At 42.9% G+C, this 16,929-nt stretch overlaps 1 protein-coding gene across 1 annotated transcript in view; it reads left to right on the top strand.

The window, feature by feature from the left end:
* Positions 1-9,531: 9,531 nt before the first annotated feature.
* The window catches only part of abcb6b (ATP-binding cassette, sub-family B (MDR/TAP), member 6b), a gene marked incomplete at its 5' end in the record, with an annotated part of 48,899 nt that continues 41,501 nt past the window's right edge, over positions 9,532-16,929 (top strand). The window contains 4 exons of the mRNA XM_041844879.2: positions 9,532-9,685; positions 14,150-14,242; positions 16,126-16,318; positions 16,458-16,579. Coding sequence (XP_041700813.1) covers positions 9,532-9,685; positions 14,150-14,242; positions 16,126-16,318; positions 16,458-16,579 — 562 coding nt within the window. The remainder of the gene's footprint in view (positions 9,686-14,149; positions 14,243-16,125; positions 16,319-16,457; positions 16,580-16,929) is intronic.

Here is a 16,929-nt window from a genome sequence, read left to right as displayed (position 1 = left end):
GTTGGAGGACACAGACTGGGGAGCCCCGCCTTGCCAATCTTGCTGCTGTGTTCAGCAAACTGAACAACCTGAATATAATTATGCAAGGTAAAGACACACATTCTAGAGAAGATGTATGACAAAGTGTGTGGATTCATGAAGAAGATCAAACTCTGGGAGAGGAAATGTGAAGATGGGGAAATAAGTTGTTTCCTGCAGCTTGACACCTAACTTTTTACAGATGATGTTGACAGAGCTCCCATAGTGAAAATAGTAAGCTCACATTTATCCAAACTCAACTGTGCGTTCAACTCTTACTTCTCTGACACTGAAAACAAGTCTGCCAAACTTGACTGGAATGCGTAAACCAAATGAGTGCCAAATTTCCACCAAATCTAGGAATCACAACGATCGCACGCACATGAGGGGGTCCTTCAGGCAGGTCAAAGTGTTTTAGGGGTACAGTACCCCAAAATGTTGAGAACCACAGGAGTAGAGTACAGTAGAGTACAGTAAAGTATAGTATAGTAGAGTTTACTTCAGTAGAGTATATAGTACAGTATAGTATAGTATAGTAGAGTTTACTTCAGTAGAGTATAGAGTACAGTATAGTATAGTAGAGTTTACTTCAGTAGAGTATAGAGTACAGTATAGTATAGTAGAGTTGAATTCAGTAGAGTATAGAGTACAGTATAGTATAGTATAGTAGAGTTTACTTCAGTAGAGTATAGAGTACAGTATAGTATAGTATAGTAGAGTTTACTTCAGTAGAGTATAGAGTACAGTATAGTATAGTATAGTAGAGTTTACTTCAGTAGAGTATAGAGTACAGTATAGTATAGTAGAGTTTACTTCAGTAGAGTATAGAGTACAGTAGAGTTTAGTTCAGTAGAGTAGCTTACAGTAGGGTACAACACAGTACACTACACTTTACTCTACTCTACTCTACTGTGCTCTACTGTGCTCTACTGTACTCTACTTTACTCTACTCTACTGTGCTCTACTGTGCTCTACTGTACTCTACTGTACTCTACTGTGCTCTACTGTACTCTACTTTACTCTACTCTACTCTACTGTACTCTACTGTGCTCTACTGTACTCTACTGTGCTCTACTGTACTCTACTGTACTCTACTGTGCTCTACTGTACTCTACTGTACTCTACTGTGCTCTACTGTACTCTACTGTGCTCTACTGTGCTCTACTGTGCTCTACTGTACTCTACTGTGCTCTACTGTGCTCTACTGTACTCTACTGTGCTCTACTGTGCTCTACTGTGCTCTACTGTACTCTACTGTGCTCTACTGTACTCTACTGTGTACTGTACTCTACTGTACTCTACTGTACTCTACTGTGCTCTACTGTACTCTACTGTACTCTACTCTACTGTACTCTACTGTGCTCTACTGTACTCTACTGTGCTCTACTGTGCTCTACTGTACTCTACTGTGCTCTAATGTACTCTACTGTACTCTACTGTGCTCTACTGTACTCTACTGTGCTCTACTGTGCTCTACTGTACTATACTGTGCTCTACTGTACTCTACTGTACTCTACTGTGCTCTACTGTGCTCTACTGTGCTCTACTGTACTCTACTGTGCTCTACTGTACTCTACTGTACTCTACTGTGCTCTACTGTACTCTACTGTGCTCTACTGTGCTCTACTGTACTCTACTGTGCTCTACTGTACTCTACTGTGCTCTACTGTGCTCTACTGTGCTCTACTGTACTCTACTGTGCTCTACTGTGCTCTACTGTACTCTACTGTGCTCTACTGTACTCTACTGTACTCTACTGTGCTCTACTGTACTCTACTGTGCTCTACTGTGCTCTACTGTGCTCTACTCTACTCTACTCTACTCTACTGTGTACTGTACTCTACTGTACTCTACTGTGCTCTACTGTACTCTACTGTACTCTACTGTGCTCTACTGTGCTCTACTGTACTCTACTGTACTCTACTGTGTACTGTGCTCTGTGCTCTACTGTGCTCTACTGTACTCTACTGTGCTCTACTGTACTCTACTGTACTCTACTGTGCTCTACTGTACTCTACTGTACTCTACTGTGCTCTACTCTACTCTACTGTACTCTACTGTACTCTAATGTACTCTAATGTACTCTACTGTACTCTACTGTGCTCTACTGTACTCTACTGTACTCTACTGTGCTCTACTCTACTCTACTCTACTCTACTGTACTCTACTGTACTCTAATGTACTGTAATGTGCTTTACTGTGCTCTCCAAACTTGTGAAACATAGATGTCTAGGATTGGTTCAGATTTGGTCCGGACCGGTCCAAATCTAACCCAATTATAGACATCTATGCTTTGGCCAAATATAGGCCGGCCCGGACTGGATGTCCGTGGACGTTGAAATCATTACATTACAATCAGATCATTACATTACAAACAGATCATTACATTATATCAGATCATTACATTACAGGAGATCATTACATTACAGGAGATCTTTACATCACAGTAGATCATTACATTACAGGAGATCATTACATTACAATTAGATCACTACATTACATCAGATCATTATATTACAATCAGATCATTACATTACAGTAGATCATTACATTACAATCAGATCATTACATTACAGGAGATCATTACATTACAATCAGATCATTACATTACAGGAGATCATTACATTACAATCAGATCATTACATTACAATCAGATCATTACATTATAGGAGATCATTACATTACATCAGATCATTACATTACAGGAGATCATTACATTACAATCAGATCATTACATTACAGGAGATCCTTTTTGTAAGTGTACAGAGGCTTGAGAAAGTATTCACCCCCCTTGGCATTTTTCCTATTTTGTTGCCTTACAACCTGGAATTAAAATTGATTTTTGGGGGGTCTGTATCATTTAATTTACACAACATGCCTACCACTTTGAAAATGCAAAATATTTTTTGGGGTGAAACAAACAAAGAAAGAATCAAAGAAATAAGACAAAAAAACAGAAAACTTGAGCGTGCATAACTATTCACCCCCCCAAAGTCAATACTTTGTAGAGCCACTTTTTGCAGCAATTACAGCTGCAAGTCTCTTGGGGTATGTTTCTATAAGCTTGGCACATCTAGCCATTTTTTCAAGGCAAAACTGCTCCAGCTCCTTCAAGTTGGATGGGTTCCGCTGGTGTACAGCAATCTTTAAGTCATACCACAGATTCTCAGTTGGATTGAGGTCTGGGCTTTGACTAGGCCATTCCAAGATATTAAAATGTTTCCCCTTAAACCACTTGAGTGTTGCTTTAGCAGTATGCTTAGGGTCATTGTCATGCTGGAAGGTGAACCTCCGTCCCAGTCTCAAATCTCTGGAAGACTGAAACAGGTTTCCCTCAAGAATTTCCCTGTATTTAGTGCCATCCATCATTCCTTCAATTCTGACCAGTTTCCCAGTCCCTGCCGATGAAAAACATCCCCACAGCATGATGCTGCCACCACCATGCTTCACTGTTGATGAGAGGTGTTGGGTTTGCGCCAGACATAGCATTTTCCTTGATGGCCAAAAAGCTCAATTTTAGTCTCATCTGACCAGAGTACCTTCTTCCATATATTTGGGGAGTCTCCCACATGCCTTTTGCCGAACACCAAACATGTTTGCTTATTTTTTTCTTTAAGCAATGGCTTTTTTCTGGCCACTCTTCCGTAAAGCCCAGCTCTGTGGAGTGTACGGCTTAAAGTGGTCCAATGGACAGATACTCCAATCTCCGCTGTGGAGCTTTGCAGCTCCTTCAGGGTTATCTTTGGTCTCTTTGTTGCCTCTCTGATTAATGCCCTCCTTGCCTGGTCCGTGAGTTTTGGTGGGCGGCCCTCTCTTGGCAGATTTGTTGTGGTGCCATATTCTTTCCAGTTTTTAATAATGGATTTAAAGGTGCTCCGTGGGATGTTCAAAGTTTCTGATATTTGTTTATAACCCAACCCTGATCTGTACTTCTCCACAACTTTTTCCCTGACCTGTTTGGAGAGCTCCTTGGTCTTCATGGTGCCGCTTGCTTGGTGGTGCCCCTTGCTTAGTGGTGTTGCAGACTCTGGGGCCTTTCAGAACAGGTGCATATATACTGAGATAATGTGACAGATCATGTGACACTTAGATTGCACACAGGTGGACTTTATTTAACTAATTATGTGACTTCTGAAGGTAATTGGTTGCACCAGATCTTATTTAGGGGCTTCATAGCAAAGGGGGTGAATACATATGCACGCACCACTTTTCCGCTATTTATTTTGTTGAATAAGTTATTTTTTTAATTTCACTTCACCAATTCATTTAAATTACAGGTTGTAATGCAACAAAATAGGAAAAATGCCAAGGGGATGAATACTTTTGTAATGCACTGTATCAATTACATTACAGGAGATCATTACATTACATGAGATCATTACATTACAATCAGATCATTACATTACAATCAGATCATTACATTACAGGAGATCATTACATTACGTTAGATCATTACTCTACATCAGATAATTAAATTACAGGAGATCATTACATTACATCAGATTACCCAATGTGGTGAACACGGTATACTGTCACAAAACTGGAAGAGTGAACATGTTATGGTTATGGTTAGGTTAAGGGTAGGGGTTAGGGTTTAGGGTAGGGACGTCCCAAGGATACCAGATAGCACTGTCTCACCTCCAAGAGTTCTCCAAGAGTTGCTGCATTTCGTCCATTCTCACTAACAGGTGAAATGATCCAATGTATAACAGGTCACCATGCACACTGCTCTACTAATGATACAATGTATAACAGGTGGTCATGCACACTGCTCTACTAATGATCCAATGTATAACAGGTCACCATGCACACTGCTCTACTAATGATCCAATGTATAACAGGTCACCATGCACACTGCTCTACTAATGATCCAATGTATAACAGGTCACCATGCACACTGCTCTACTAATGATACAATGTATAACAGGTCACCATGCACACTGCTCTACTAATGATACAATGTATAACAGGTCACCATGCACACTGCTCTACTAATGATACAATGTATAACAGGTCACCATGCACACTGCTCTACTAATGATACAATGTATAACAGGTCACCATGCACACTGCTCTACTAATGATCCAATGTATAACAGGTCACCATGCACACTGCTCTACTAATGATCCAATGTATAACAGGTCACCATGCACACTGCTCTACTAATGATACAATGTATAACAGGTCACCATGCACACTGCTCTACTAATGATCCAATGTATAACAGGTCACCATGCACACTGCTCTACTAATGATACAATGTATAACAGGTCACCATGCACACTGCTCTACTAATGATACAATGTATAACAGGTCACCATGCACACTGCTCTACTAATGATCCAATGTATAACAGGTCACCATGCACACTGCTCTACTAATGATACAATGTATAACAGGTCACCATGCACACTGCTCTACTAATGATCCAATGTATAACAGGTCACCATGCACACTGCTCTACTAATGATACAATGTATAACAGGTCACCATGCACACTGCTCTACTAATGATCCAATGTATAACAGGTCACCATGCACACTGCTCTACTAATGATACAATGTATAACAGGTCACCATGCACACTGCTCTACTAATGATACAATGTATAACAGGTCACCATGCACACTGCTCTACTAATGATCCAATGTATAACAGGTCACCATGCACACTGCTCTACTAATGATACAATGTATAACAGGTCACCATGCACACTGCTCTACTAATGATACAATGTATAACAGGTCACCATGCACACTGCTCTACTAATGATACAATGTATAACAGGTCACCATGCACACTGCTCTACTAATGATCCAATGTATAACAGGTCACCATGCACACTGCTCTACTAATGATCCAATGTATAACAGGTCACCATGCACACTGCTCTACTAATGATACAATGTATAACAGGTCACCATGCACACTGCTCTACTAATGATACAATGTATAACAGGTCACCATGCACACTGCTCTACTAATGATACAATGTATAACAGGTCACCATGCACACTGCTCTACTAATGATCCAATGTATAACAGGTCACCATGCACACTGCTCTACTAATGATACAATGTATAACAGGTCACCATGCACACTGCTCTACTAATGATCCAATGTATAACAGGTCACCATGCACACTGCTCTACTAATGATACAATGTATAACAGGTCACCATGCACACTGCTCTACTAATGATACAATGTATAACAGGTCACCATGCACACTGCTCTACTAATGATCCAATGTATAACAGGTCACCATGCACACTGCTCTACTAATGATACAATGTATAACAGGTCACCATGCACACTGCTCTACTAATGATCCAATGTATAACAGGTCACCATGCACACTGCTCTACTAATGATCCAATGTATAACAGGTCACCATGCACACTGCTCTACTAATGATACAATGTATAACAGGTCACCATGCACACTGCTCTACTAATGATCCAATGTATAACAGGTCACCATGCACACTGCTCTACTAATGATACAATGTATAACAGGTCACCATGCACACTGCTCTACTAATGATCCAATGTATAACAGGTCACCATGCACACTGCTCTACTAATGATACAATGTATAACAGGTCACCATGCACACTGCTCTACTAATGATACAATGTATAACAGGTCACCATGCACACTGCTCTACTAATGATACAATGTATAACAGGTCACCATGCACACTGCTCTACTAATGATACAATGTATAACAGGTCACCATGCACACTGCTCTACTAATGATCCAATGTATAACAGGTCACCATGCACACTGCTCTACTAATGATACAATGTATAACAGGTCACCATGCACACTGCTCTACTAATGATCCAATGTATAACAGGTCACCATGCACACTGCTCTACTAATGATACAATGTATAACAGGTCACCATGCACACTGCTCTACTAATGATACAATGTATAACAGGTCACCATGCACACTGCTCTACTAATGATCCAATGTATAACAGGTCACCATGCACACTGCTCTACTAATGATCCAATGTATAACAGGTCACCATGCACACTGCTCTACTAATGATACAATGTATAACAGGTCACCATGCACACTGCTCTACTAATGATCCAATGTATAACAGGTCACCATGCACACTGCTCTACTAATGATCCAATGTATAACAGGTCACCATGCACACTGCTCTACTAATGATACAATGTATAACAGGTCACCATGCACACTGCTCTACTAATGATACAATGTATAACAGGTCACCATGCACACTGCTCTACTAATGATACAATGTATAACAGGTCACCATGCACACTGCTCTACTAATGATACAATGTATAACAGGTCACCATGCACACTGCTCTACTAATGATACAATGTATAACAGGTCACCATGCACACTGCTCTACTAATGATCCAATGTATAACAGGTCACCATGCACACTGCTCTACTAATGATACAATGTATAACAGGTCACCATGCACACTGCTCTACTAATGATCCAATGTATAACAGGTCACCATGCACACTGCTCTACTAATGATACAATGTATAACAGGTCACCATGCACACTGCTCTACTAATGATACAATGTATAACAGGTCACCATGCACACTGCTCTACTAATGATCCAATGTATAACAGGTCACCATGCACACTGCTCTACTAATGATACAATGTATAACAGGTCACCATGCACACTGCTCTACTAATGATACAATGTATAACAGGTCACCATGCACACTGCTCTACTAATGATCCAATGTATAACAGGTCACCATGCACACTGCTCTACTAATGATCCAATGTATAACAGGTCACCATGCACACTGCTCTACTAATGATACAATGTATAACAGGTCACCATGCACACTGCTCTACTAATGATACAATGTATAACAGGTCACCATGCACACTGCTCTACTAATGATCCAATGTATAACAGGTCACCATGCACACTGCTCTACTAATGATCCAATGTATAACAGGTCACCATGCACACTGCTCTACTAATGATCCAATGTATAACAGGTCACCATGCACACTGCTCTACTAATGATACAATGTATAACAGGTCACCATGCACACTGCTCTACTAATGATACAATGTATAACAGGTCACCATGCACACTGCTCTACTAATGATCCAATGTATAACAGGTCACCATGCACACTGCTCTACTAATGATACAATGTATAACAGGTCACCATGCACACTGCTCTACTAATGATACAATGTATAACAGGTCACCATGCACACTGCTCTACTAATGATACTAAATGTAACAACTTCCAGGATCAAAGGGACAGGAAACAACGATACAATGTAACAATGATAAAATGATACAAATGTAACAACACTCCTTGTAACTGCTTTAGAAAGAAGTATTCAAACTGAATTGACCCCTATTTCAACTGTACAGTGGCAGCGCAGAACCCTCTCACATGACCACATGCTCAGTCATGTGAGAAATACCACCCAATCCATCCCATAGAGAACGATAGAGGCCTCTAGTGGCCAAAAAGGACCTGTTATCATGGGCAGCGCCATTGAGGGCTTCCACCATTTCAATGTAGCCAACTGGGTGGGACTTCCAACTTAATTGGCTGATCCCTCCTGGTGACCCTGTTGGAGTCGTGTCCAATCAGGTCATAAGGCGGGATCAGCCAATCGTGAAAAAAGAAAATGGACTACTTTAAAATGGTGATAGCCTCAACGGCGCTTCCCATGCTGTCACAGACACTATAATGGCACAGATACAAAGATGAGTCCTCTACCTAGCTCTATGGTCCATCCTGACTGCTAAGTAGAGAAATTTGTGTTATTATGTTCTCTCTAAAACCAATGGTTCATATATTGACCACTTGAACGGTCAGTCTCTCGACAGCCATGTATGATATCACTCTTTTGAAGCATGCAAATTCCTATCGTCTGCTCTCCCTGAGCGCTGCATGGAAGTTAGAACACAGAACGTGCTGACGGTGCAGTTTGCCAAAAGCACAGCAACCTGGAAACATCGGTACGTGGCGGCTGGCGACCCTCTGTTGAACATTAGTTCTGGAGGAATGAGAAACAAAAAAAGACTAGTCTAGTTTTATCAAATGGCAAATAAAGATCTGAAAGGAACTGGAATTACTCTGACTATTGAGGTAAACATCTATTTCTTTCCATTGTCAGGCCTATAATGTATGAAAATATGACACAATGGTTGATAATGTTGTATTTTGTTATTGGTTGACCTGTCTCTGTTGTTTTTGTATGATAATGCATTACACATCAGTGTTCTCACTGCGAGTTTCAACAGTTGTAGTATCCTAAAAGTTATTTGTTCCTTTGTTTCCTAAAAGAAGTGGCACTCTTCCCTCTACAGCCCGACAAAAGAAGCCAACAGAAAGACAGTGAGTCCCCATCCAAGTCCTCCCCATCAACATCCAAGTCCTCCCCGTCAACATCCAAGTCCTCCCCATCAACATCCAAGTCCTCCCCGTCAACATCCAAGCCGTCCCGGACCCCGTCAACATGGCATGGTTTTGGGCAGAAGGTGCGTCTCCTGGCCCCCTACCTGTGGCCCCGGGGCAGCCTGCTTCTACAGGGAATGGTCCTGCTCTGTCTAGCCCTACTGGCCATGGAAAGGGTAGTCAACGTCTTCGTCCCCATCTACTCCAGAAACATAGGTGAGACTGTCTGTCCCCATCTACTCCAGAAACATAGGTGAGACTGTCTGTCCCCTACTCCAGAAACACAGGTGAGACTGTCTGTCCCCTACTCCAGAAACATAGGTGAGACTGTCTGTCCCCTACTCCAGAAACATAGGTGAGACTGTCTGTCCCCTACTCCAGAAACACAGGTGAGACTGTCTGTCCCCTACTCCAGAAACATAGGTGAGATTGTCTGTCCCCTACTCCAGAAACATAGGTGAGACTGTCTGTCCCCATCTACTCCAGAAACACAGGTGAGACTGTCTGTCCCCTACTCCAGAAACACAGGTGAGACTGTCTGTCCCCTACTCCAGAAACATAGGTGAGACTGTCTGTCCCCTACTCCAGAAACACAGGTGAGACTGTCTGTCCCCACTCTACTCCAGAAACACAGGTGAGACTGTCTGTCCCCATCTACTCCAGAAACACAGGTGAGACTGTCTGTCCCCACTCTACTCCAGAAACACAGGTGAGACTGTCTGTCCCCTACTCCAGAAACACAGGTGAGACTGTCTGTCCCCTACTCCAGAAACACAGGTGAGACTGTCTGTCCCCTCTACTCCAGAAACATAGGTGAGACTGTCTGTCCCCACTCTACTCCAGAAACATAGGTGAGACTGTCTGTCCCCTACTCCAGAAACACAGGTGAGACTGTCTGTCCCCCTACTCCAGAAACACAGGTGAGACTGTCTGTCCCCTACTCCAGAAACACAGGTGAGACTGTCTGTCCCCACTCTACTCCAGAAACATAGGTGAGACTGTCTGTCCCCTACTCCAGAAACACAGGTGAGACTGTCTGTCCCCTACTCCAGAAACACAGGTGAGACTGTCTGTCCCCACTCTACTCCAGAAACACAGGTGAGACTGTCTGTCCCCTACTCCAGAAACATAGGTGAGACTGTCTGTCCCCACTCTACTCCAGAAACATAGGTGAGACTGTCTGTCCCCACTCTACTCCAGAAACACAGGTGAGACTGTCTGTCCCCTACTCCAGAAACACAGGTGAGACTGTCTGTCCCCTACTCCAGAAACACAGGTGAGACTGTCTGTCCCCTACTCCAGAAACACAGGTGAGACTGTCTGTCCCCTACTCCAGAAACATAGGTGAGACTGTCTGTCCCCACTCTACTCCAAAGTGAGTCTGGTGTCCCTACAGGTGTCCCTACAGGTGTCCCTACAGGTGTCCCTACAGGTGTCCCTACAGGTGTCCCTGCAGGTGTCCCTACAGGTGTCCCTACAGGTGTCCCTACAGGTGGTCCTACAGGTATCCCTACAGGTGTCCCTACAGGTGTCCCTACAGGTGTCCCTACAGGTGGTCCTACAGGTGTCCCTACAGGTGGTCCTACAGGTGGTCCTACAGGGGGTCCTACAGGTGGTCCTACAAGTTTTGGGTGTTGGATAGTACACTGCTGCCATTATACCCTTGATATCCTCTGACTTTGTACCACTGTCTCATTCATAGTTGAATGTGTACTGGGATTGAGGGCCCTGTCCTGTTGTCTAATACAACTCAGCTGCAGTAGGACACTTATGACAGCAGGTGGCAGTGTCTTAAAACCTATTGGTACATTCCAAACGGACCTTTTATGTGACCACATTAGTTTGACTAGAGTTAAGCCAGCCTCTCCAGAGACCTTGTCAGGCTCCAGAGCTGGAATACTAACAGAGACTAATAAGAAAACTTCCAGTAGTATTTGTTCTAGGACGTAGAAGAGGTGGTACCGTACACAGCTAATACAAAGACAACAATATGGCCTTAGACTCTCCACAACAACAGAAAGTAACATAAAAGGACAGTCATTTTTTATCCAGAGTAATTAAATGAAATGATTAAAGCTCTGTATTTTTTTTTTATGTAGTAGTGGGTTTGTCTAATGGCCTTCCCTGTTCCTGTGTGAGCAGTTTGTCTAATGGCCCTCCCTGTTCCTGTGTGAGCAGTTTGTCTAATGGCCCTCCCTGTTCCTGTGTGAGCAGTTTGTCTAATGGCCCTCCCTGTTCCTGTGTGAGCAGTTTGTCTAATGGCCCTCCCTGTCTCTGTGTGAGCAGTTTGTCTAATGGCCCTCCCTGTTCCTGTGTGAGCAGTTTGTCTAATGGCCCTCCCTGTTCCTGTGTGAGCAGTTTGTCTAATGGCCCTCCCTGTTCCTGTGTGAGCAGTTTGTCTAATGGCCCTCCCTGTTCCTGTGTGAGCAGTTTGTCTAATGGCCCTCCCTGTTCCTGTGTGAGCAGTTTGTCTAATGGCCCTCCCTGTCCCCGTGTGAGCAGTCCCCCGATGTCCCTTGTTGTTTTGGGCCAGCTGGATGTGGGACCGTCTCCTGGCCCCTAAACTTGCAGTCAAGTCCCCCGCTCCCCTCAGCTCTGAGTCCCCCGCTCCCCTCAGCTCTGAGTCCCCCGGTCCCCTCTCCCCTCAGCCAAAAACCCACTGACTCCAAGTCAAGTCCCCCTCTCTCTCTCTCTCTCTCTCTCTCTCTCTGTCTCTCTCTCTCTCTCTCTCCGACTGGATTTAAAAAATAAAACAAAAAAAATAGATGTCCCCCCCACTTCTAAAACCTCTCTCTCTCTCTCTCTCTCTCTCTCTCTCTCTCTCTCTCTGTCTCTCTGTCTCTCTCTCTCTCCCCTCTCTCTCTCTCTCTCTCTCTCTCTCTCTCTCTCTCTCTCTCTCTCTCTCTCTCTCTCTCTCTCTCTCTCTCTCTCTCTCTCTTTCTATATATATAGTCAGGGGCGCAACCTTGGTTTTAGAAGTGGGGGGGACATCTATTTTTTTTGTTTTATTTTTTAAATCCAGTCGGATAAACACTTCACAGCCTACCTGACCACTCGGAGGCGTCCTCGTGGTCCTAAAGGGGGGGGGGGGGCAAAAATGCAATTTCAGAATGTGGGGGATGTCCCCCTGTCCCCAGTGAAAGCTGTGCCCCTGTATATGACTGTAAGTCGCTTTGGATAAAAGCGTCTGCTAAATGCCATATTATTATTATTATTATTATTATTATTATTTATATAGTGTGGGAGGTCAGTCACCCTGCCAGCCATGATTAAGGGGGCATTAGGGGCCTTTAGAGGAGTTAACATGCTGGGGTGACTGACCTCCCTAAGGGGTGCATTCTCGCTATGGGCTTTAAGTTTGATTGTTGCTTTCTTTTCTCCCCTTGTTAATCTGGTACTGATTCTCAGCTCCCCAGTCCTAGTGGGTATGGATGGTAATGAGTCTCCCTCTTACCCCCAGTCCTAGTGGGTATGGATGGTAATGAGTCTCCCTCTTACCCCCAGTCCTAGTGGGTATGGATGGTAATGAGTCTCCCTCTTACCCCCAGTCCTAGTGGGTATGGATGGTAATGAGTCTCCCTCTTACCCCCAGTCCTAGTGGGTATGGATGGTAATGAGTCTCCCTCTTACCCCCCAGTCCTAGTGGGTATGGATGGTAATGAGTCTCCCTCTTACCCCCCAGTCCTAGTGGGTATGGATGGTAATGAGTCTCCCTCTTACCCCCAGTCCTAGTGGGTATGGATGGTAATGAGTCTCCCTCTTACCCCCAGTCCTAGTGGGTATGGATGGTAATGCGTCTCCCTCTTACCCCCAGTCCTAGTGGGTATGGATGGTAATGAGTCTCCCTCTTACCCCCAGTCCTAGTGGGTATGGATGGTAATGCGTCTCCCTCTTACCCCCAGTCCTAGTGGGTATGGATGGTAATGAGTCTCCCTCTTACCCCCAGTCCTAGTGGGTATGGATGGTAATGAGTCTCCCTATTACCCCCTGGCCTCTGAAACACTGCTTCCCAACGAACTGATAACTCTCCCTGCCTGGTTGCTATTGGCTAGCACCGTTTATCAGCCTTTTATGTTGATTTGTTTCTGGATACCAAAATCAACCATTTTGTTCTGCGTTTATAAATTAGACGAGTATTTCAGATGAACTTGTCAAAGTATTTAGTCTTTGAGTGTTGTGTATATGTTCAGCTTTGATATGCTATGAATCGATCCTGATTAGCATGTAGCCATTGTTATGTACTTGATTACAGTTGGTCATGTTGGTTTAGTTCTCATTTAGAAATGTTTCATATCGTCGCTGTCTGATGAACACCTCGTAACTCCATTTTTGCCAATTTTCATTTTTGTACATTTACTGAAAGCAGCAACTCACCTCAATGTACTCGGAACATTTCATGACTAAGACCAAGAAAATGTATTCAAAATAGCTTCTGAAGTTTCATAATTGCATGTTAGTTAATGGGAAAATATGGTAATGTTTCCCATTTCCTGAAAAGTTTCTGTTTTGGACATAAGAGGTTTTTATCAGACAGCGACAATATCTTCCTGTGTGTCTGTCCTCTGTGTCTGTCCTCTGTGTCTGTCCTCTGTGTCTGTCCTCTGTGTCTGTCCTCTGTGTCTGTCCTCTGTGTCTGTCCTCTGTGTCTGTCCTCTGTGTCTGTCCTCTGTGTCTGTCTAGTGAGTAATCTGTCTGATGGCAGCAGCTGGAGGACCCTGGCCACCACCGTGTGTATCTATGTCCTGCTCAAGTTCCTCCAGGGTGGAGGGGCAGGTGAGGAATAATAAGACACTCTGATCACTGTTACCTATTAATGACCTATTAATGGCTACTGTTACCTATTAATGGCTACTGTTACCTATTAATGACCTATTAATGGCTACTGTTACCTATTAATGGCTACTGTTACCTATTAATGACCTATTAATGGCTACTGTTACCTATTAATGACCTATTAATGGCTACTGTTACCTATTAATGACCTATTAATGGCTACTGTTACCTATTAATGACCTATTAATGGCTGCTGTTACCTATTAATGACCTATTAATGGCTACTGTTACCTATTAATGACCTATTAATGGCTACTGTTACCTATTAATGGCTAATGTTACCTATTAATGACCTATTAATGGCTACTGTTACCTATTAATGACCTATTAATGGCTACTGTTACCTATTAATGACCTATTAATGGCTACTGTTACCTATTAATGACCTATTAATGGCTGCTGTTACCTATTAATGACCTATTAATGGCTACTGTTACCTATTAATGACCTATTAATGGCTACTGTTACCTATTAATGACCTATTAATGGCTACTGTTACCTATTAATGACCTATTAATGGCTACTGTTACCTATTAATGACCTATTAATGGCTACTGTTACCTATTAATGACCTATTAATGGCTACTGTTACCTATTAATGACCTATTAATGGCTACTGTTACCTATTAATGACCTATTAATGGCTACTGTTACCTATTAATGACCTATTAATGGCTAATGTTACCTATTAATGACCTATTAATGGCTACTGTTACCTATTAATGACCTATTAATGGCTGATGTTACCTATTAATGACCTATTAATGGCTACTGTTACCTATTAATGACCTATTAATGGCTATTGTTACCTATTAATGACCTATTAATGGCTGCTGTTACCTATTAATGACCTATTAATGGCTACTGTTACCTATTAATGACCTATTAATGTCTACTGTTACCTATTAATGACCTATTAATGGCTACTGTTACCTATTAATGACCTATTAATGGCTGCTGTTACCTATTAATGACCTATTAATGGCTGCTGTTACCTATTAATGACCTATTAATGGCTACTGTTACGTATTAATGACCTATTAATGGCTACTGTTACCTATTAATGACCTATTAATGGCTACTGTTACCTATTAATGACCTATTAATGGCTACTGTTACCTATTAATGACCTATTAATGGCTACTGTTACCTATTAATGACCTATTAATGGCTACTGTTACCTATTAATGACCTATTAATGGCTGCTGTTACCTATTAATGACCTATTAATGGCTACTGTTACCTATTAATGACCTATTAATGGCTACTGTTACCTATTAATGACCTATTAATGGCTACTGTTACCTATTAATGACCTATTAATGGCTACTGTTACCTATTAATGACCTATTAATGGCTACTGTTACCTATTAATGACCTATTAATGGCTACTGTTACCTATTAATGACCTATTAATGGCTACTGTTACCTATTAATGACCTATTAATGGCTACTGTTACCTATTAATGACCTATTAATGGCTACTGTTACCTATTAATGGCCTATTAATGGCTACTGTTACCTATTAATGACCTATTAATGGCTACTGTTACCTATTAATGACCTATTAATGGCTACTGTTACCTATTAATGACCTATTAATGGCTACTGTTACCTATTAATGGCTACTGTTACCTATTAATGGCTACCTCTGAGTCTCGCACTGGCTGGATTTGACTCTTTCTCTCTCTCTCTCTCTCTCTCGCTCGCTCTGTCTGTCTGTCTGTCTGTCTGTCTGTCTGTCTGTCTGTCTGTCTGTCTCGCTCTCTCTCTGTCTCTCTCTGTCTCTCTCTCCCCTCCTGCCTCTCTCCCTCCCTCCCCAGGTACATCAGGGTTTATCAGTAACCTAAGGTCCTTCCTGTGGACGCGGGTCCAGCAGTCCACCAGCAGGGTGGTTCAGGTCCGTCTGTTTGGTCACCTCCACTCCCTGTCGCTGCGCTGGCACCTGGGGAGACACACTGGGGACGTTCTGAGTAGTGTAGACCGAGGAACCTCTTCTATCAACAACCTGCTCAGGTACACACACACACACACACACACACACACACACACACACACACACACACACACACACACACACACACACACACACCCTATCAGCTCAATCCATCCTACAGTACAGCTGCCACCCTCTCTCTCCCCTCTCTCTCCTCAGCTACATCATCTTCAGTATCCTGCCCACCATCGCTGATATAGTCATAGCCATCCTTTACTTTGTGTCCTACTTCAGTGCCTTGTTTGGCCTCATCATCTTCATCTGCATGCTGACCTACCTCAGTGAGTTGACTAATTCAGGTTTAGCTGATGTGGAATCGCTAGCTAGTTAGCTGTGTGTGAACAAGTAGTGGCCATCGTGCAAGTGGCATCTCCGGCCCTTAGAACTAGAGTTTCTGTCCCCCTGGATGCAGAAATGCCATGGTTTGTTGGGGTCAGTGGTATTGACGGTGCTTCTTGAGTATTGGTGCATAACAGTGATGGGTCCTATTCTGTTACACAGTGATACTGAAAGAGGACAGTCTCAGTTTGATGACTTCTTGTAGCCGATAGCAGCGTTAGTAACGATGCTTTGTGGGTGACAGTGGTCGATGTGTTCAGAGGGTTCCTGGTTCGAGCCCAGGTTGGGGCAT

This window comes from Coregonus clupeaformis, chromosome 23 (assembly GCF_020615455.1).
Source record: "Coregonus clupeaformis isolate EN_2021a chromosome 23, ASM2061545v1, whole genome shotgun sequence".
NCBI classification, from domain to species: Eukaryota; Metazoa; Chordata; class Actinopteri; order Salmoniformes; family Salmonidae; genus Coregonus; species Coregonus clupeaformis.
This window is presented reverse-complemented; position numbering and strand designations above follow the sequence as displayed.